A 22,558-nucleotide genomic window follows, 5' to 3' on the forward strand; every position below is an offset into this window, starting at 1 on the left:
AATGCCATCACTTGGAAGGTAGAGGCAGGTGGATCTCTGTGAGTTTGAGGCCAGCCTGGTATACTGAATGAATTCCAGGACAGTTTCCAAAACTATACAGAGAAACCCTGTCTTGAAAAAACAAAAACAAAGGAATAGGAATGTTCAAACAAGTATTCATAATCAGAGATAAATTAGCATAAAACAAGTAGAAAAATGCAACAAAAGACAGTATCACATTGTATATCCAGAGCATCTGTCTGAGACACTTCATCATCTGACCATGAGACTTAGCTTTGAGAATTTTAGTAATTGAGTAAAACAAATAATTAGAAGAACAATATGGTCACATTGGGAATTCCAACCTATTATAGTATATACAGATATAAACTGTGGATATTAAACTATGATATTGGATGATGTTTATGTAATTGCTATACTTTGATAAGCAATAAAAAGAATATATAAACTGAGAGAATTTCTTACCAAATGCACATGGAGTCTAGGTTCCTAGTCTCTAGGGCTGGGTTGTTTGAGTCATCTTAATAGTTTCTAAGATTGGCTAGACAGCAGGCATGAGAGAGATTGTGTGGCTTTCATACCAAACATCCGCCCTCCTCCATCAGCTGAGTCCTGTAGAGGATGTGTCCTGTGCATGTCAGCAACATCACTACTGCTGGGGGCTGCTTCACTCTGCATATCTGAAAGCATTTCTGATGCCATTCCCAGCAAACTCCATGATTCGGGACTTAGCAGGAATAAATACTATACTGACCACTTGATCTAGGGAATATTAAATATTTATCTCATGGCCACACTGCTAGGTGTTTGGTTGCTTCAGTGACAGAATTGAAATTAAATAATCAAATTCCATTTTTATTGCAATTGCTTTTCATATACATACATACATAATACATACATACATACATGAGATACTTTGTGAGTGGGGCATACCAAAGTATGTGGAGAGAGAGACTCATGTTATCCTCAAACTTCCTGCTTTAGCCTTCTGCCTTAGTCTCCAGAGGTGTGCTATCTTTGGCACTCATGACCATCTCATTGTCTTTCTATTTCTTGATACTGAAACTAAAGTTATACTTTTAGTGTAGCTCTATATTTGAGATAAACATTTAAGTAGTAAATAATTAAAGTTCTGAAATGAGAGTCAAGAGATAGGGAAGATTCCAGGAATAACAGTATTATAAAATCAGTGGTATTTTAGTTTAAAAATCTTTCTTTTTACCAGATGAGATGACTTCAGATGTTACAGTGTTTCTCCTAAAGTTAAATGGCTATATGTTGGCAGAATAATCGTTTAATAATGATTATATGTCAGTCCCGAGTAATCTTTAATCCTGGTTATTTTACATACTTAATTTAGTGAAATTCATTATATAACACAATGAGAACTTGATGGACAAATCACCTTAACTTTTAGCTTCATTTCAACAGAATTATAAAAGTTAATGTGAATATTTTATGCATGACTTTTTCTTAAAAATGTGCTTCACAAACTTCTACAGTGGTAAGTTTATTGCTTAATTATTAATGTGTGTGTGTGTGTGCGTGTGCACACTCACACATACACACACAATTAGAGAAGAAAAGGGGAATGATTAATTTTCAGCAACAGAGAGTTTGCAGACTGCAGGGAACCAGATAGGTCAGAAGATTTAAATCCCTTCTAAATTTATTACTCTCAATGCGAGATCAATGTTTCCACCCATCCTATTAACTAGAGAAGATTCTGTACTTAAAATGATAGCACCACTTAAAAAAGTCAATCTCTGGTTGGAGGTTATGGCCTTTCTCTTTGGAATATAGAGATTCTGCATATTTGACTCCAGGTTCAGTGTCTTAGGGTTGCCCAAATACTGCTATTTCTTCATCAAAGCATCAGCTTTCATTTCTGAAATCAGAATTAGGTCCATTCAGCAATTAGATGCCCCACCACCCCTGGCCAACATATGAACAGCCCTCAGTTTCCATTATAGTCAGGGTTGTAGGTCTTTAATTCTGTGATCATTGCATGACCCCCAGGATATTTCATGGGAGCAAGACCAGAATGTTTTGAAAGCACTTGTGGGATTTAAGGCTTGATTTTATCTAGAAAACAGGAATAACACCTGCCCTCCAGCCTTCCACCAGAGAAGAGCTGAGGCTCTGCTTCTGATTTCCCAGTAGGGTGGCAAATGGTCCTTCCACATAGGTAATTAATGAGGAAGCCAAGGCCATGATGGGCTTGGAAAGAGATCTGTTTTGTTGTTTGTGAGGAAATGAAGGGCAGAAAATGAATTTTATTTTGGCAAAATCCTTGTGATAACAATCATATTAAAAATTGCCGCATGGGCTCTGTGGGGATGGATTCATGAAATTGTGGGTCAGGGGGGCTCCAAAGTGGAGACAACTAGTGAGAGATGTGACACAATTATCTCCTAGGCTCAAGTTAGTATTTCTCCAGTTCCTGTAGGGAAGTAAGAATAACCTGTAAGTTAGTCAGTTGTAGACCGATCCGTCTTGGATACTACATGGCCAGACATTTTTAAACAGGAAAAAAAATTCTCTGTTCCTCCAAATCACTTTTAGGGAATACAATTCCAGTCCAGCTTCCTTTTTATAGGATTCTTAGCAAACGCTTTGATTCAGTGTTACAATAGAGCAGTTCCTATGTGTTTTAGGGCAGAATAATTAGCTGTCATATAGTGATCTCCTCTGCATAGCTTGGCTTCTTCTGAGTTAGGCTTCAAAACTACAGGAGGAAAATATGCATATCCAGCACCCCAATCCTCTATGCCCTTTGTAACTTTTCAATGCCACAGTCTATGTTTGAAATAATTATTTTTCCTTTTGGGGAAAGTGGTTAGAGTCTAACTCATTTTGAGCACCATTAATCTGCAGAATGTCCTAGGATAGTTGAATATAAATATGACCACATGATGAATTTTTGAATAACCAATACAGTGGAAAGGCAGGCTTTCCTTCTATCTTTACAGTACTATAAATGATGACAAATAATTATCTTCTATGGAGTTGTGAACCTGAAGAATTTCTGTAGCTGGCGTCTTGTTTGATAGCTGATGCCCTTATTTAACATAAAAGCAGGCATATATACTCACGAGTCTAGTACTCCTCTTAATGTATTCATCCTGGTGCTCTCACATGTTATTCTCCCCTTTTCTTCTCCCTTTCCCTCTGAAGAAGGGAGGTTTGCACATCTACAGACTTAGATATTCCCTTTGCACGTCAGTGGGTTTACAAGATACAACAACTGGATCTTTAGCAAAGCAGGTGGCAGGGTAGTTTGCAAAGTCTTGTGCCTGTTTCACATACAGTGGTTTCTTACAGGAGAAATAACCGAATACTCAAGCCATCTAAGAGCTCCTAATCCCTCAGATTTTCATAAGGCTTGACACAGATGCTAACGAAATCACAGTTTAATTGCTCTATATGTGTGTGGAGTTTCCTCCTTACCATGTTGTGACACTGCTCATCAAGGGCTCAAGAAAGACAAGCTGTTCTTTAAAATATATGAAATAAAATTCAGATCAATTCTTAGTTTAAGAAGAGAAATCTCCAATTATTCCCAGCTTCTCTTGAAGAAAACAACTAAAATCTGACCAAATTCTCCTTTTGAAAACATATCAGTTTTTTTTCAACTCACCATTTTTTAGCGATGTAACTCTTTTCCTGCCCTTGTTAGGGATCTCCAGACTGTGCCTAGAAAAGAAACAAAACCATATAAACAGAAATGAAGACACTGCCCTTCAACCTAGATAATTGCTGGACAAGAATGGATTCTTACAAGCTAGAAGAGGGCTTGTAATAGAGCTATTTGTTCAACTTTCTGTCTCCAAGCTACTACTTGGAGGAGCAGAAACCAACTCACTCCCACCCACAGGGAACCTCCCAAGAGACACTGCCTTAAGAAAAGCATTTGGCCCTTTCAGAGCTCAAGGACATCCTGGGGGGATAATAGGGAAAGAGCTAAGTGAGACCTCAGGCAGGCCACAAGAGGGACCTTGGAGTGGGAGTACATGGCCTTGTCTTTTCAATCAGACTCTGGGGAAAAAAGGAAGGTGGGAATAAAAGTGTGAGTGTGTGTTTGTGTGTGTGTATTTCTCAAAACAGTTTTTATAAATAATAAGGTCTTCCAAGGACAGACTATACTATAATGGAAGCCATTTAGACAAGTGTGGAATATATTCATCCTTATTTGTTTGGAGATTCAGGTGCATGAGTACACATAGATTCTCAAACATCCAACACTCAGATACTGTGCTTACAATTGGTACCTCTATACATGGCTATGTTTTTATGCATTAGTATTTATATATAAATAATACACATATCTCATTCAGATGAAATCTGTATTTACAGAAAGAATTTTTTGAGAACACGTTTGTATTTTTCGTTTTTTCATTTCAAGATGGTTTCAAGAGCCTGCTGGTATGGGTCTGGAAGTGTTTTCAGATGCATATGGTGTTTCATAGGCTCACATACCTACATTCTCAAGAGAGCTATAGACACAAGACTAGAGTAGAATATAAGCAGGAACTTGGCACCCACAATGAAGAATCTCAACCATTGCAGGAGACTCTACCCCTTGGAGCTGAGAAAGAGGAAGTGCAGCCAAGAGGGTAACTTCTGCTAATAAAAAGCTAAACTCTATTTTAAAGGAATAGGAATTTATTTAAAGATTAGTATAAGGCCCAGAGCGCAAAAGTCCTTGCTCATATTTCTAGGTGTATCTAGTAGTTACTCACCCTTATTTACTAATGCCATAAGTTTTCAAAAGGAAACCTTGCCCACCAAAGATTGGGATACGCTGTCCAGCATCTCTTACTGGTCTTCAAACTCATTGCTGGTTCGTTGGTGATACTCTATCTCACTGATCTGTAGGAGCCTGGATCAATTAGTCAGCAAATACTTGTTGACTGTCTTCTGCATGTGGTACATTACTCTGTTTTATATCTAGCTCTTTCCTTCAGGTTTCTGCCAAAATAGTTTTACTACATTTAATCATTTACTGAACAATTCCAAGACAGACTATGCTCTATCATTAGTACACCCATAAGTGAAAAGCGATGTTGATATCTTATAGACTTACTTCAGCTTTCTAGTATGACAAAAAGTGATAAAGGTAACTGAAAATAGTGAAATGCAAAAGAGAACATGGCTGTCATGTAAAAACAAACAAGCAAAAGTCTTACAGGTTTCGTTGCTCATCAGTTCCGTGATGTAAACAGATTCCTAAGCTTCTCCAGATGTTACATGCATGTCCATGAAATGCGATACTCAAGTTAGCATCCAGTTGTTTCTCTTAGAATGGGCTATAGAAATAGGAGTCTGATTTAAATAAGAGTTGCACAACTTTGGGCAAACTACTCTGTGACATTTTGTGTTTTATTGCTAAAATGGTATATTTGTAGCAGTGTTTACCTCAGGATCATTGTGTATATAAGATGCTTAGAATAGGTCTTGCCAGATGAATGAGTGTTCTTATCTGTATTTATATCACATCTGACAAATAAATGATGTCCAAAAAAAGCCCATTTAATTTCTGGTGATAGATACTTACATTTAAAAATGATTTTTTAGGATTTTTACTTTTTAATTCTTATTTATTTTGCATCCTAGCCACAGTGTCCCCTCCCTCCTCTCCCCAGTCCCTCCCTCAACCCCCTTTGTTACCCTCCCCCAATCTACCCCTCCTCTGTTTCTGTTTAGGAAAGGGCAGGTCTCCCTTGAATATCAACAAAACATGGTATGTTAAATTATAATAAGACTAAACACCTCTCCTTGTATTAAGACTGGGCAAGGTGACCCAGTATGAGGAGTCAGGTTCCAAAGATATGTAAAAGAGTCAGAGACAACCCCTGCTTCCATTGTTAGGAGTCCCACAAGAGGACTAAACTACACAAGTGTAACATATATGCAGAGGGCCGAGATCAATGCCATGAAGGCTCCCTGGTTGTATGTTCAGTCTCTGTGAGCCCTTGATCCCAGGTTAGTTGATTCTGTGAGTTTTCTTGTGGTGACTTTGATCCCTTTGGCTCCTATAATCCTTCCTCCCCCTCTAATGCATGATTCCCTAAGTTCTGCTTAATGCTTTCTGTGGGTCTGAAGTTTATCTGTTTCCATCAGTTGCTTGATGAAGCCTCTCTGATGGCAGTTGGGCTAGGCACCTATGTATGAGTATAGCACAATTGTTAGACATCATTACATTGACTTTTTTCTCAAGTCATCTTTAGTTTTATTCTAGATCTCTGGATCATCCAGTGGGTCCTTCCTGGTGCTTCAGGCAGTGCTGGGGGCAGGGCTTACTCTCCTGAAATGGGTTTTAGTTTACACTGGTCATTGATTGGCCACTGTATCAATCTCTAGGTCACTATTACCCCAGAATATCCCACAGCAGGACTGATTATGTAGGTTGAAGGTTATATGGCCGGGTTGGTGTCCCACTGCCCCCACTTGAAGCCTTGCCTGGTCATAGGAGATGGCCAGTTCAGGCTATGTATCTGCTATTGCTAGGAGTCTTAGCTGGGGTCATCCTTGTAGATTCTTGGGAGATTGTGCTAAGAATATGAAATATTCACACATTTCCATTAGTCTCTTTATGTACTCTGCCCCTCTGCTCTCCCCACAACCTGATCACTAATGTTCCCATTTCCACCTGACCTCAGTTCACTCACAAAGTCTCTTATATTTCCCCTTCCCAGGAAGATCTGGGCATCCCCTGTTTGATCCCTCCTTGTTACCCAGTCTCTCTGGGTCTGTGAATTGTAGGATAGTTATCCTTTACAGTCAATAACCATGTATAAGTGAGTACATATATGTCTTTCTTGGTCTGGGTTACCTCACTCAGGATGATTTTTTTCTTGTTCCATCCATTTACCTTCAGATTTCCTGATATCACTGTTTTTTAACAGCTGAGTAATACTCTATTGTGTAAATGTGTAACACTTTTTTATCCATTCTTTGGTTGAGGGACATCTAAGGTATTTCTAGATTCTGGCTATTATAAATAAAGCTGATATGAACACAGTTGAGCAAGTGTCCTTGTTGGTATGATTGAACATTCTTTGGATAGGTGACCAAGGGTGGTATAACTGGGTCTTGTATTAGGTCGATTTCCAGTTTTCTAAGAAACCACCACACTGACTTCCAAAATGGCTGTACAAGTTTGCACTCCCACCAGCAATGGAAGAGTGTTCCCCTTCCTCTACATCCTCCCCAGCATGAGCTGTCACTTGTGTTTTTGATTTTAGCCATTCTAACAGGTGTAATAGACTTTCAGAGTTGTTTTGATTTGTATTTCCTTGATGGCTAGGGATGTTGAACATCTTCCATAAGTGTTTCTTGACCATTTGAGACTCTTCTGTTGAGACTTCTCTGTTTAGATCTGTACTCCATTTTTAAATTGAATTATTTGGTTTGTTGATGTTTAGTTTCTTGAGTTCTTAATATATTTTGGAAATCAGTCATCTCTTGGATCCCATTCTGTGGGCTGCCATTTGTCCTATTGAAGGCGTCTTTTGACTTACAGAAGCATCAGTTTCATGAGGGCCCATTTATTAAACATTGATCTTAGTGTCTGTCCTATTGGTGTCCTGTTCAGGAAGCTGTCTCCTGTGCCAGTGTGCTCAATGCTATCCCTTACTTTCTTTTCTATCAGGTTCAGTGTATCTGGGTAACTCCGAAATTTATCAAATGCTGAAATGGAACAGTAGAAATACTTCTGACTGGGCAATTTTTGTTAACAGGCTTCTCCATCAAGGTGTTTTTACCTTTGCAGCCTTCATTTATACTGATGTAGAACCTGAAGCACCTTGATCCTTAAATAAGCTTCTGATTATTTAGTTTAAATATTGTGGTGGAAGACAGGAAGACTAAACCTCCTAAAATTAGTTAAACAAACAAGACTAAACCTCCTAAAACAAAACCCTTGAACTAAGAGTCTTAAACCTGTCAGGATGTCTAAGATAAAAAACACTGATGACAGTTTATGTTGGAGAGGATGTGGAATAAGGGGAACACTCCTCCACTGCTACTGGGATTGTAAAACGATTCAACCACTTTGGAAATCAATATGGTGGTTTCTCAGAAAAATGGGAATCAATATACCTCAAGACCCAGCAAAGCAATAAGAATATTTTCAGCAGGTAATGGGGATGAATACCATATGAGAAGAGCAATTTTTATGTCAGATGACATTATCTGTATAATGAAAGCAAATATATATGAATATCAAGAATGGAAACTGGGATAAAATGGCTAAGGAAAGAATCATGCTTTGTGTTTGATAGTCTAATAAAGACTCATGTTATATCTTTATCCTTTTTTTTTGTTTTTTTTTCGAGACAGGGTTTCTCTGTATTGTCTTGGAGGCTGTCCTGGAACTCGCTTTGTAGACCTCGAACTCACAGACATCCACCTGCCTCTGCCTCCTGAGTGCTGGGATTAAAGGCGTGTGCCACCAACGCCTGGCAATCTTTATCCTTTTTAAGAAGAGAAATTTCTTTTGTGACCTTGGGTGCCCTTGTATTTGGGCATAGATGTTAATAATTGCAACATCCTCTTGGTGGACTTTCCTTTGATGAGTATGTAGTATCCTTCCTTGTCCCTTCTGATTAGTTTGGGTTTGAGGTCTACGTCGTCAGATACTAAAAGAGCTACAGTTTCTTTACTCTTAGGCCCATTTGCTTGGAATATATTTTTCCATCCTCTCATCCAGAGGTGATGTCTATCACTGATGCTAAGCTATATTTTTTAATGTAGCAAGATGTACTATTTTCTAATATCTGTTTTTGGTCCTATTCCGGTATATTTTTGTTTTATCTTATTAATTATTATCCCTTAGATGCTTCTTTATCCTCTAATAAGAGACAAAAAGGGAGTAGATCCAGATGGGAGAGGAGGTGGGGAGGAACTGGGAAGAGGAGAGCTAGGGGAGATGGTAACAAGATATATGGGGTAAAACAAAATATGTTTTCAATAACAGAAAAATAACCCTGTGCTTAGCATCAAGGGAACTTGGGGAAACATATAGGATCATAAGCCAAACTACTCAACACAGTAGTAGTAGGAGTTTGTCTTATATTGAAAGAGAAAGAAAACAGTCAGCAGGCAAAACTGCTACTCAAAATCTTAGCTTTGATAATATAAGATCTGTACAAAGGAGGAGTGTTGTGTCAACTTTGACTTGAGACCCTCAACTACATAAGAGTAAATATGACTAAGGAACAGATCCATGTGTATTCAGAGCTTCCAGACCCCATCGAAAATGACAAGAGTAGATGGGATTTCTTTTCTTCTTTTAATCTTCCCAGGTGGAAGATATTTATGGATCTGCATCATAAACAATGTTGTCAAGCAATATTTCTCAGATTTCAAGCCATCGCAGGTAGGAAATTAATTCTTAATATTCACAAATAAATCTATCCACAGAGAAGAAGATTTTTTAATCCATTGCCTAGACACACCACATTTATTTATTTTTCACAACAAACACAAGAAGTGGTTGCTTTTGTTTTCCTTATGAAGGAGAGAAACTTTGAACAAGGAGTAAAGTTATTTCCTTAGGATTGTAACTCCAGCATCAAACTTGTATTTGCTGTTTCTAGGGCCTGGAATCTACACCACAAAATCCAAACCTTCTGTCACTCTATGGTAGAAAAAGGGACTGCAACAGAAACTAAGTAACATGCATAGAAGAGTTTAATGCTGCTTTCAAGTTTTATAAAAATAGATCCAATTCTGCTATTTTGTATAGGTCAGATTATTATTATTATTATTTTAATGACTTAACTTTATATAATAAAAAACCCATAAATAGTTTTCTTTGATGACTGACCATCCCCACCCCTACCTAAACACATAAAGATTTGCTTAGCATATGCAAATGTGTATAAACAATGTGTGTATTATTGGGATTTGTTCAATTTCATATTTATTTTATTCTTTCATATGTTACTGATTTGGTTTAATGTGCAGAAAACAAATCTAGTAACAAATCTAGACAGCAAATAGTTGTGACATTGTCTATAAGTAGTTCAAACAGCTTTCTTAAATGAGGGAATTTGGTAGAATATCTACAGCTTAGTGGGCAATGCTAAGACACCCCATTCAGAACTGAGATGTCTTCACCTAGTCTCTGGTTTTCAAATATTTCTTGTATTACATTGTTTTCTGTTTTATCCTTTGCCTGGGGGTGAAATCACACATGCTTGACCAATATTGTGGCCCAGGGAGTAACAAGATGGCCTTGAATAAAGGTTTTCTAACACATTTTGCTTACTACTTAATATCCACTAAACAAATTGACTTCAAATCCTCAAGAGGTTCATGAGAGATGAGAAGAATATTTAGCCCTCTTGATGTGTATGTAACTGAATAAATACCAATAATGCTCTGTACATCTTGATTTGCAGTGGGCTTGAAATCTGAGGAAATTAAGGCTGCAAGAGTCCATAAAATTTATTCTTAGGCTACATATAAACTTTTATGGTTTGTATAGAAGTATCATTTGATAATATGGATCTTTGAATACCTGTTGTTTCAGAGTTCTGCACTTATAATGAACTGATTAAAGCAGGGAATATCAAACTGGTGGTGAAATAAATATTCCCAGGAAGTCCAAAATTACTCACGTCAGGGTTATGATTCAGACATGATTGATTAGACTCTTCACATGTTTTTAGGAAATCTTCAGTTTTTAAATAACCAATGTTATTTAAAAGATTTTCATACAATATATTTTAATCATGGTTTTCCCATCCTCAACCTCTTCCAGATCCTTACTACTTCCCTACCCATCCAACTTCATACTCTTTTTCTCTGTCTTTCTCCACAAAAACTCCCAAATAAAACAAAGCCAAAATCAAAATAGACAAACAAAAACCAGTAAAAGACAAAATTTTAAAAAATCAAAACAAAAAAGAAAGCATCTTCAACAATGGTGCTGGCATAACTGGGTACTGGTATGCAGAAGACTGCAGATAGATCCATGTTTATCGCCTTGTACAAAACTTAAGTCCAAATGGATCAAAGATCTCAACATACATCCAGCCACACTGAAACTTTTAGAAGAGAAAGTGGGAGATACTCTTCAACGAGTTGGTACAGGACACCACTTCCTAAACATAACACCAGTGGCACAGGCACTAAGATCGACAATTAACAAATGGGACCTTCTGAAACTAAAAAGCTTCTGTAAGGCAAAGGACACAGTCAAAAAGACAAAAAGGCAGGCCACAGAATGTGAAAAGATATTCACTAACCCTACATCTGACAGAGGGCTAATCTCCAAAATTTATAAAGAACTCAAGAAACAAGTCTCCAAAACACCAAAGGATTCACTAGAAAGGTGGGGTACAGAGCTAAATAGAGAATTCTCAGTAGAGGAGGCTAAAATGGCCAAGAGACACTTAAGAAAGTGCTCAACATCCTTAGCCATCAGGGAAATGCAAATCAAAACAACTCTGAGATACCATCTTACTCCTATCAGAATGGCTAGAATCAATAACACCGAAGACAATTTATGCTGGAGAGGATGCGAGGAGAGAGGAACACTCCTCCACTGCTGGTGGGAATGCCGACTCATACAGCCTCTTTGGAAATCAGTATGGAGATTCCTCAGGAAAATGGGAATTAATCTACCACTAGACCCAGCAATTCCACTCTTAGGCATTTATCCAAATGAGGCAGGTTCATACAACAAGGGCATCTGCTCCACTATGTTCATAGCAGCATTGTTTGTAATATCCAGAACCTGGAAGCAACCTAGATGCCCCTCAACTGAAGAGTGGATAGAGAAAATGTGGTACATTTACACAATGGAGTATTACTCAGCAGAAAAAAACAATGGAATCTTGAAATTCGCAGGGAAATGGATAGCACTGGAAGAAACCATCCTGAGTGAGGTAACCCAGTCGCAAAAAGACAAACATGGTATGTACTCACTCATATATGGATTTTAGATATGGATCAGGATAGTGCCAGTCTGCACTTCCACAGATAGAGAGTCTGGGAAACAGGAAAGAACCTAAAAGATATGCATATATGCATAGTACCCAAGAGAAGAGGATGGAGACAAGATCCTCTGAATGGATGGGGAACATGGCGAGGGGTGGGGGGGAGTGGGACCTGGGAAGAATAGAGGGGGTAAAGAGGAAGGGAGTTGGTCATGGGGGAACAGGAAGTTGAGGGGGTGGGGGTAGAATAGGGGGAAGAGGGAATCATAGGATCGAAGACAGATCAGGCACCAGAGTGACCTCGAGTGATCTAAAGGTATAGCACCAATTGGCCAGCTAAGCAATAGTGGAGGGACCACCTCGAATGCCCATTCCTGATAATGAACTTGATGTCTATAACCATCCGGGAGCCTTCATCCTGTGACTGATGGAAGCAGAGGCAAACACACAATTAATCACTGAACTGAACCCAAGGAACCCAGTGACAGAGAGAGAGGAGTGATGAGCAAATTGGCAAAGAATGGGCTGGCAAAACCAGCAGGGACAGCTGATCTGAACAGGGGAGTGCTCTTGGACCCCAGACCGACAGTGGGGAGGCCAGCATGGGACTGATCTGGACCCCCCCAAATGTGAGTGTCAGTGAGAAGGCCTGGGCAACCTATGGGGCCCTGAGCTGTGGATCAGCGTCTATCCCTGGTATACAAACTGTCTTCATGTGCCTATAGCACAAAGAGAGATGCTCTCTCAGCCTGGACTCTTAGGGGAGTGCCTGGACCCTACCAAGAGTAAAATGACAGACTCTAGATATCCCCTATGTGGAAGGATTTGGCAATAGGGTGGGAGGGAGGGGGGGAAGGGGAGTGCGGGAGGATGGGAGGGAGAGGGAACTGGGATTGACATGTAAAACAAGCTATTTAAAATTAAAATAAAAAAAATGCAAAAAAAAAAAAAACCTCAAAATGAAAAAGCCTGGTACTAGGGAATCTCCATTTGAATCCTTCCACCTAAAGCAACTCTTGCGTATCTAATTCAAACTGAGTTTGGTGACGGATGTACATAATCAATAATTATTAATTTTCATATTTATTGGGAAATTCCCAAACAGTGTGTTTACTAATTGGCATTCATCTTCCCTATAAGGCCATTTTGTGATTGCTAGTCAAATCTTTTTCTTTGGGATCTGTCATGTGTCAATCTGGAACATCCCTAGGATGGTGGCACCTTCCCAGCATGGTTTTCCTGAAGGCATCTTTCATCTCCTTGTTTCTTAAGCAGTAGATGCCTGGGTTGAGGAATGGCACAATGACAGTGTAGAGCACAGAGACGATCTTGTTGTAGTTGAAGGTGTACATGGCTCGGGGGCGTGCATAGGTGAAGAGAGTGGAGGAGTAGTAGATGACAACCACTGCCAGATGGGAGGTGCAGGTGGAGAAGGCTTTGTGGCGTCCCTGGGCAGTAGGGATCTTCAGGATGGCTACAATGATGGCAGCATATGAGGAGACCACAGCCAACAGAGGGAGCAGGATCATCACCAGTGCTAACAGGAAGTCTACCAGCTCTGCTTGTTCCTTGTCTGAGCAGGTGAGGTTGAGCAATGGGGAAATATCACAGAAAAAGTGATTGATGAAATTGGGCCCACAGTAGGATAGTCGTGAAATGAAAAGTAACTTCATCATGGAACTGAAGAAACCACTGCCCCAAGAAGCAGCTGCAAGGCGAGTGGCCAGACTGGCAGGCATGAGACTAGGGTAACGAAGGGGCTCACAGATGGCCAGGTAGCGGTCATAGGCCATAACTGCCAACAGGACACATTCAGTGCAGGCTAAAGCAATAAAGAAGTAGAGCTGGGTCATGCAACCCACATAAGAGACTCTGCCATCCTGGGTAAGAAAGGCTCCCAGGAGTCTGGGAATAGTAACATTGATGTACCATAGTTCCAGGAAGGAGAGATGACCAAGGAAGAAGTACATAGGCCGGTGAAGGCTTGAGGTGAGCCATACTGTAGAAACAATGAGTATGTTTTCCATCAATGTCAACAGATAAATTACAAAAAAGAAGACAAAGAGGAGCGGCTGGAAGGGTGGAGAGGTAGGAAATCCCACCAAGACAAACTCCTCCACATTTCTTCCACTCAAATTTCTCATAGTGTCTGTGCACTTTGATGTCTGCAAAGTAACAAGAATAAGAACGACTAAAACACAGGTGCATCAAAGCCAGAATATCCTTGAACAGATTACGAACCTGTCAATGTTCAGTGATTCGCTATACTACCAATTCTTATTATATATTTCCCCCTTCACTTTATTGTTGAACTTCAAGGGAGAAGTTCTCAGTCTTGAAGATGATAGTTGGTAACTAATGACTGCAACTACATCAGTTATTCAGTGAATGCCAGCTGAGAGACTTAAGAATGGGATTTAGTATTTTGAGTCTTGGTTTTCAACAGTGTTTAAAATCTATGTTGTGCTCTTCTCTCTCATTCCTCAGGAACAACTACAAACTCCGAAGCCCCAGAGCACCTTTTCTCAATGTTTAATGAATAAAATAATAAAAGGATACCAGATGGACCCTCGGGGCTTGTCACTGAAGAGAAATTGATTAGGAGGTACTGGGAACTCAGTGACTGCTGGAGCTGCAGTTCAACACAGCACAACAGGAAGAAGTAGTTTGAAATGTGCTCACTGCAAATGGAGAAACAACCCAGTACACAGACCAGGAAGCTGCCTGAAAAGAGCTTCATTTTTAAAAAGTCTGTTTGAGGTCATTCCTTGTGCCAGAGTTATAGTTTTTCATTTCTAGAACTAGTGTGACTGACTGCCCATGCCTGACAGAGTGGTAATGTCTTCCTCCCGACTACTCAGGAGGATAAGACAGGAAGATCAAAGTGAAGCATTCATGACTAGCTTAGACAACATAGATTTTGCCTATGCATGTTATATCCACATAGCCACATGAGTACACACACACACACACACACACACACACACACACACACACACACACACACACACACACAGCTTGAGCTGACCATTTACTGTGCTTCTCTGGTCTCCTATCAACACTGCCAGAGACCTGCTGTCACCAAATGCTGTTGGGAAAGTTGGAAATATGCATTAAGTTAGCATCATATGCTCCACATAAATGTTTCCATTATCAGTGGGATTTATGCATGTCACATTTTTTTCCTCAAATAAACGTGAAAATGTGATGTACCAGGAGGCTAACCGTTTTAATTAGACACTTAAGTACTCAAAGGACCTAAATCCTACTGCATTGGGAATACTAATTTAAATGAAACCACTACACCACCTCTTCATCTATTCAAAGCATCTAAATATCAATGCTATGTTATCCATTAGTACCTGTTTTAAATTATGTAAATGAATATAAATAGTAATATTAACACGTAGCATATCTCAGGAATAACAATCCAGGGTAATATATTTTTATAATTGCAATTCTTTTATGGATTCCTCTATGTACTTTTTTGTTTGTTTCTGAACTCTTAGAATTATAGTACTTTATAAGAAAATTTCCTCTAGGTATTATATAATTAGTATACATTTAAGCCCAAACAGTATAAATATCTTTCAAAGTCTGGAAAATTGTATTAGACACAATTTAAAAATTTTATTGAAAAATCATCATATATGAATGTAGTTTGCATATTTTGATTCTTATATGCAACCATGACTATATATTATCCCAAATGAGAATGATTCACCAACAATCCCATTCTTGCATCTCACTGTAGAACTCTAACCTCTGAGAAAAAGCAGCTCCCCCAAGTGATACCGATGGCTCTGAGGGTGATAGTGGCTTTGCTATGGCAGCATCTCTAAATTGTTTCATCTTTTTATTAGCTATATGCAGAAATTACACCCAAATCTATCATCAAAATGATTTGTATTGATCTATTAGCCGACAACTCAATCAGCTCAGAGAAGTGTTTGCTACCTCCTCATCTGTCCTTCATTGCTTCAGTGCTGATTGGCCCTGACACTAATTTACACTCTGGGGCACTTGCAGGCCACAATACTCGCTTATGCCTTTCCTAATCAAGAAGAAGAAATTGATTTTGAACAGGAAAGTTGGAAAGAGAAACAGCTCTTTCTCAAGCAGATTGATTTTAGGGAGGTGGTGCTCGTGAGGAAGCAGGATGACGAGGAGGAACAATTCCTTCAGTACTATTTTTACCTTGGTCTTGGGAAAAAAATTTGTCCCCCCAAGTGTCCATTAAGCTCAGTTTGGAAATCAGTGAAATAATGGACTAGATGCTTTTCTGAGAGTTAGGGGAGGCTTACAGGTTCTGAAGAAGACTGAGTGATGAGAGGTTTGCCAAGAAATGTGTTTTAGTTGCCCTGTTCCCAGTGTAACATTGTACATTGTTCCCTGTATACAATCAGACACTGTATGCAGTGGTGTCTAAGATGCCATAAGGTCCCATCAAACATCAGTGGGATAGATTTCAGTCCTGTGTGTGTGTGTGTGTGTGTGTGTGTGTGTGTGTGTGTCTTGAATACTGCCCCAGTACATATACTTGTTAAATATAATTTTCCCACAGAGTGAGACAATTTATTATTTTATAATCGCTTTGTGATTCTGTAGGTATATGGACCTGGAAATAAAAAAATGTCGCTTGATCCAAATTGTCTCTTTACATCAGAAAACCTGCCTAAATTCCTATCCAGCCCCCAACCTCTTGCATGCTACATATATAAAAATTTAACAGCCTCTTTTTTGGCCTCAGAGGATGTCACTGCATGGGAAGTAATAGAGACTTCATCTGCAGATACAATACCTGGCCCCTTCACGTAGAAACACTATTTTCAGGGAAATCTAAGATTATTTGATCTTCAATTTTTCTTCAATTCTTCTTTTGATAAACACAAAGTGAACATCAACAATCTAGCAAATGATTTAGTGAGTCTATCACTGAGGACCACTAAAGTCACTGGCACTTAAGGAAGACACACCAGTGGAACTTAGTAGCCTGTGGCAGTCTCTGAACACATGTTGAGTGCTGGCAATGCTCACAACAGCACAGTTAGCTGAAGTGCCTTTATCTCCATTTGCAGCTAATACAGAAAGATGGATATTTTCTTTTAAAGATTGTATGTATGGGACACTGTGGGTTGTTGGGGCCCATAAAGATGGGTATGCTTCATCTTACCTCAAGGTCAGAGAGTTCAAAACTGTCCTTTGTAAGTCTAAAGACCTAAAGGTCTAAGGCCTTGCTACTACAGGATGTTTTGGCCTTGGTAATAGATGTCTTGACCCTGAAGGCTGGATAACAGGTGTAGCTACCAAATACCAGAAGGATTAAAGGAAGTAAGTCTTTTTGCTTCTTAAACATGGTAATTGAAGTCTTTCCATGCCCCCTTTTTGATTGGGTACTTAAGAATGCTAAAGAATAAACTAGAGGCATTTAGTAGTCACTGGATTGCCCTCCTGACTCTATCCTGTGTCTCTGTCTTTCTCTTAATGTCTTTACCTACCCTTTCTCAATCCACACTCTCCCTCTCAGGTACTAACCAGGCAAGTTGGCTGGCTCCTATTGTAATGCCACAAAGACAGCTTTTACAGTGGGTCTGATATAAACACAAGTAATCCCGCTGTGGAAGAAAACTTCCCTTTTATCTTGTAGATCTTCCCGGGAAATGAGACAAAAAAGTCAAGATTTGACAACTGATGAATGGCAGAGTTTATTAATATTTATTTAAAAATCACATTCAATTTCTTCTGTTTATGTATAGACAGAGGAAGTATGGCTTTAGGTCCAGGACTACTTTCCCTTAATCATAGAAAGGTCAGTTCCTACCTCTTCAGGAAAATGGAAGAAATTAGCTGGCATAGAAAGACAAACACTGAACATGCTCCTTTGTACATAGAAGCCAAAAAAGCTGACCTCAGAGTAGAAAAGAATGAAATAGTATTTGCTATAGATGAGACAGCATAGGAGAAAAGTGGATGGAGAGAGTTTGAATGAGTACCTAACACGGTTTGATAGAAGCACTGCAATCTAATGTTCTACAAAACAGTGGGCTGACTGTTGTTTACAACAATCTATTGCTTATTTAATGAAAAACTACAGAAAGGAGTTCAAAGTCTCCAAACACAAAGAAATGATAAGGAAATGCTAACTATCCCTCTTTAATCAGCCATTACACATTGTATACATGTGTTAAATATCACCACATATTTCATAATATATCATCATTAAATTGTTATAAATAAGAGAAATGAAAGCATTTCTGTACCTGGGAATATACTTACACCAGCGAACGTTTTAAAAGCATGTATTGTTTACCATTTCCACAGTCGTAAAAGCATGGGTCTAAGGAATCACAGCAGGGCACTCACTGCAAGATGCTGCATGTCTAAGATTTACCAGGATTTAAGCAGCCTGGACACACAGGGGAAGTCAAGAGCTTTGCAACCTTAGAATGATTTGAGGACTGCAAGAAATGATGAAGGGCCTGGATAACGACACGTTTTCTTTGAGATGCTCACCTGGTCCTTCAGCGTTCCGTTTCACAGTCACTTTCTCCCCATCCTTTGGTATTTGCTATATCTGTGTGCCTGTTGCTTCTGGGCAGGCATGGGCTATCACAGGTCCCCTTCAGTAGATCTGATGCTTCCTGATGGAATGAGAGTTATTTGTGGCAGGACATGGCAAAGCTGGGCTAGTTCGGGCCCCAAAGCCAACAGAGGTGATAACAGCCAGCTCTTATCAGCTGACCTGTCCCTCACCAGGGACATGTCCCATGTCCCCTTAAGACACATTGTCATGGTGACCCATATTTTTCCAACAAGACTGTCCAAGTCTCACACCTCAGGGAGAATTCTTTTTCTAGGGAACATGCGATAATGTAAGACCTAAAAGAACACAGAACTGCAGTGAAGTCAGGTGAAACCTTCAATTGTATTGATTATCAAATTCTGATTTCAGAGGGGCCGGAGAAGCAAATAGAGATGAAAACTAAAGACTACAATTTCATCGAGGAGAGGAAATAAAGAAGTTAGAGAGCTGTGGGTGAATGATATCACAGACTCTATTTGGGTTTTAAAGAGATTATCATTTGTCAAAGTAGCCTATCTTTGTACCTGACCATTTTTTCTGCCTATTGGTTGGAGATACAATCTTATTTTTCCCTTCCACGGTTACAAGCTTCATGAGGGAAATGTATTTTCTGTATTTGCATTTTCCTCCAGACATGTTTCTAGATAAAACTGGGCTAAGAGGATATATAGTATGGGCCTCAGAATACCTGGGCTGAGGGTGGCAGAGGAGTAATTGTAGACTGTTGATGCTGGGCTTGGAGCGAGGCAGTTTAAGAACATAATGAATTCTGTCTCCCACAACTCTGGGTTTCCTGAATACTGGTTTCATGGGCAGGTGACTTCTTGGTGTGTGTGTGTGTGTGTGTTTGTGTGCGTGTGTGTTTGGTTTGCTGAAGTTGTCACAGATGAAGTAGGTTACCTCTTGAAATTCATGCTAAAACTGTAAATCGCTTATCTATCATGCCACAGTAAAGGAAGAGTGAGCGGAAGTAAACGCATGCTCTTGCTCCTCTCTGCAGTAATAAAATCTTGCTGTGACTACACAACAGTAGCGATGTTAACACTATCATATATGGTATAAGGCACCTTGATCCCATTGATGATAAGGAAGCTGAAAAATTCTTATCATTAAGTGAAGCAGGAGTTTATTATGAAGCTGGTGTAAATGATCTTAATGCGTTGGTAGTTTCATAGAATGCTAGTACATAAATTGTGTGTATTGCCTACTTCATAATGACAATAAATGACTACTGGCTTATTTACTTCAGCATAACTCTAGAGTGTATTTCTTTTATATATTTTTAAGCTAATAATGATAATAAACAGCTATGGCAGCGGAGTTTGTGTGGCTTTTATATTGTACTTTTTGTCAATTTTATTTTCAGTGCTGGAGATTGAACTTGGGATCTGAGACATGTTAAGCTTGTATTATATCACCCAGCTGCACCCTAGCCATTGTTATTTTAGAATTTTCTTAAACTTGTGCATAAAGTTTTATATAAATCATATGCGTATTGCATCTACAGCAGCCTCATATAACTTGTATTTATGATGTCTTTTGATTAATGTATATCATCTAGGCCTGTACAAATGCTTAAACTTGCCTAATGGAATGTTTGTCAGAATATGCGGCCCTTTAAGTGATATATAACTACATACTTTTTGACAGATTAAATGGGGCTATAAGGAATCAAAGCTTTAGAGCTATGTCTGAGGCTTTAGCCCCGTGGTTTTCAACTTTCCTAATGTTGTGGATAGTTCCTCATGTTGTAGTGACCCCCAACCATAAAATTATTTTGTTGTTACTTCATAGCTGTAGTTTTGCTACTGTTATGAATTGTAATGCAAATGCCTGTGCTTTCTGATGGTCTTAGATGACCCCTGTGAAAGATCATCTGATCCTCAAAAGGGTCGTGACCCACAGCTTGAGAAATGTGAAAAGATTATATATGTCTCAGAAAGACACAGGTCAAACACATGAAAAAAATCAGTACTGACATATGAGTGCAAAGAAGAAGTTGATACACACCATCATTGCTTAGAAATGTTGACTTGGGTCTCAGATTTAATAATGTAAACGCTAATCCTTTAATAAATGTAAAGGATCATATTTGATATGATTAACAGAGGAACAGAGTCAATGACGGAGAAGAATAGGGAGATGAAGAGGACAAAGGGAAGAGGGATAATGAGCCAGCAAAGGATGAACAAAAACCTTTGAAAAAGCTACTTTGGCTGACAACAGGATGATCAAAAGATCAAAAATTATCTGAGAGGATCACAAGACTCAGAAAAGGACAAGAGTCTAGTGCTCTGGAGGTAAGGGACAAGAGATAGGGATGTGTGCAAAAGGAAGAAAGTGCTTTCAGTAATTGAACAGGTAGAATGACTTTAAGCTTCTTTCTGGAGGTGCACAAAACATACAAATCCATTTACTGGACATTTATGATTCTCACTCTGGGATCTGGGCCAGGATTTCCACAGATACCTGTGTATACATTCCTAGATCCCGTATATAATAATGGTGCAGTGATCGGCCATAGACCTCTCCTCACTTTCCTGTATGATTAAAATCATCTAAGATTATTTATAATTCTTGACACAATGTAAGCAATATACAGCCATTAGCCCAGGTTGTTTTAAATTTGGATTTTAAGGTAGTTATTTCTATAATTATTATTTTACTGCTTTTTCCTGAGAATTTATTTTTACTTAAATTACCTTTATTTTTTTATTGTATCTGATGTGCATGGGTATTTTGCCTTTGTGAGTGTTTGTGTACCATGTGTGTTCCTGGTATGAAAGGAGGCCAGAAAAAAATAAATCTTTGCAAAACAATGTGTCTACAATCTGAAATGACAAGACAGTAGGTAGTAGCTTAAGCAAGATAGATTTTTATTTCCTTTCACATAACTTCAGTGGTCAGCTGCTCACTGTTAGCTATGCTGCCTGAACTTTAGGAGAGTGAGGGTCACTACATAAAGTAAATTGGGTATTTGCATCACAGTTTTGAGGCTATAACAACATTGAAGGGTTCCTCTATTGTCTCAAGAGTGGGACTTGTGGCTACATACAAGGTGGCCAGCACTATGGAAGGAACATATGTGAAAAGAAGGAGGAGAGATGTTGCATGGAGAGACAGGAAATAGGAAACTAGAGAAAGGCTAATAATGCTATTGGTATAGCAACTCAAGCTTATGGAACTATTGCATTCCAAGAGGACATGACTGGAGAGATAAAACATCCATCCTTTCATGGGAGTGGAACCTCCATGACCAAATTAACTTTCACTAGGTTTCACCTCTTCAAGACCCTGCATATAAACTCTGAAATATTGAAAAAGGTAATAAACTTATAGAGCATAAACCTATTGGTCTGAGTAATATCCAAACGATAGGAGACTGTCTTATCAGGGAATTTAATGTCTTTTTTATTCTAGATTTACAAGTTTTTCTATATAGTCACTCCTTAAAACCAGCCAACAGAAGTAAAGATAGAAAACATATATCTTCATTTGTGCTTTGAATATTTATAGTTGCCTTTATCTATAATATCTTCTATATAAGTTTTGAACATACATTGATCATATCACTACCTAATAACGCCCTTCCATGTCCTCTGGGACCTCCTAACATGTCTCTCCACCAAACATCATGTCTTCTTTCATTTTTAAATTAAGTTCAATTGGTGTATGGGTATGGGGCTATCCAACAGTATATCTATCAACCAACGGTAACTACTCAATCAGAGGTGAGGCTCTGGAAGGTGCAGCCCCATCTGTGTTGGAATTTTGATTGGCTTGATATTATGCAGGCCTTTTGATCTTACGCAGATAAACCAAGCTGCTGTAAGCTCATGTGTGCAATATCCATATCACGTCCAGAGGACAGCATTTCACATTTCTTCCCATCCTAGCTCTTAAATTAGTTCTGCTTCATCTTCTGCAGTGTGCTTTGAGCCTTAGATCAAATCCATTTTATAGAGGTCACAGGGTTAATGCTCCATGGACTAATGAAGAACCATATATTAACAATGATATAATA

The 22,558-nt window shown here is 38.9% G+C and overlaps 1 protein-coding gene across 1 annotated transcript; it reads right to left on the reverse strand.

The window, feature by feature from the left end:
• Positions 1 to 12,925: 12,925 nt before the first annotated feature.
• LOC101844843 (olfactory receptor 6P1) lies at positions 12,926 to 14,231 on the reverse strand. The gene has a single exon (XM_005078178.2). It carries the CDS (start codon positions 14,093 to 14,095, stop codon positions 13,142 to 13,144), a length of 954 nt encoding a protein of 317 aa, XP_005078235.1. The 5' UTR covers positions 14,096 to 14,231; the 3' UTR covers positions 12,926 to 13,141.
• Positions 14,232 to 22,558: the final 8,327 nt, after the last annotated feature.

This window comes from Mesocricetus auratus, unplaced genomic scaffold, assembly GCF_017639785.1.
Source record: "Mesocricetus auratus isolate SY011 unplaced genomic scaffold, BCM_Maur_2.0 Super-Scaffold_100676, whole genome shotgun sequence".
NCBI classification, from domain to species: Eukaryota; Metazoa; Chordata; class Mammalia; order Rodentia; family Cricetidae; genus Mesocricetus; species Mesocricetus auratus.

Coding starts and splice junctions, on each gene's coding strand:
- LOC101844843 (XM_005078178.2), bottom strand. CDS start 14,095: ATGAGAAATTTGAGTGGAAGAAATGTGGAGGAGTTTGTCTTGGTGGGA.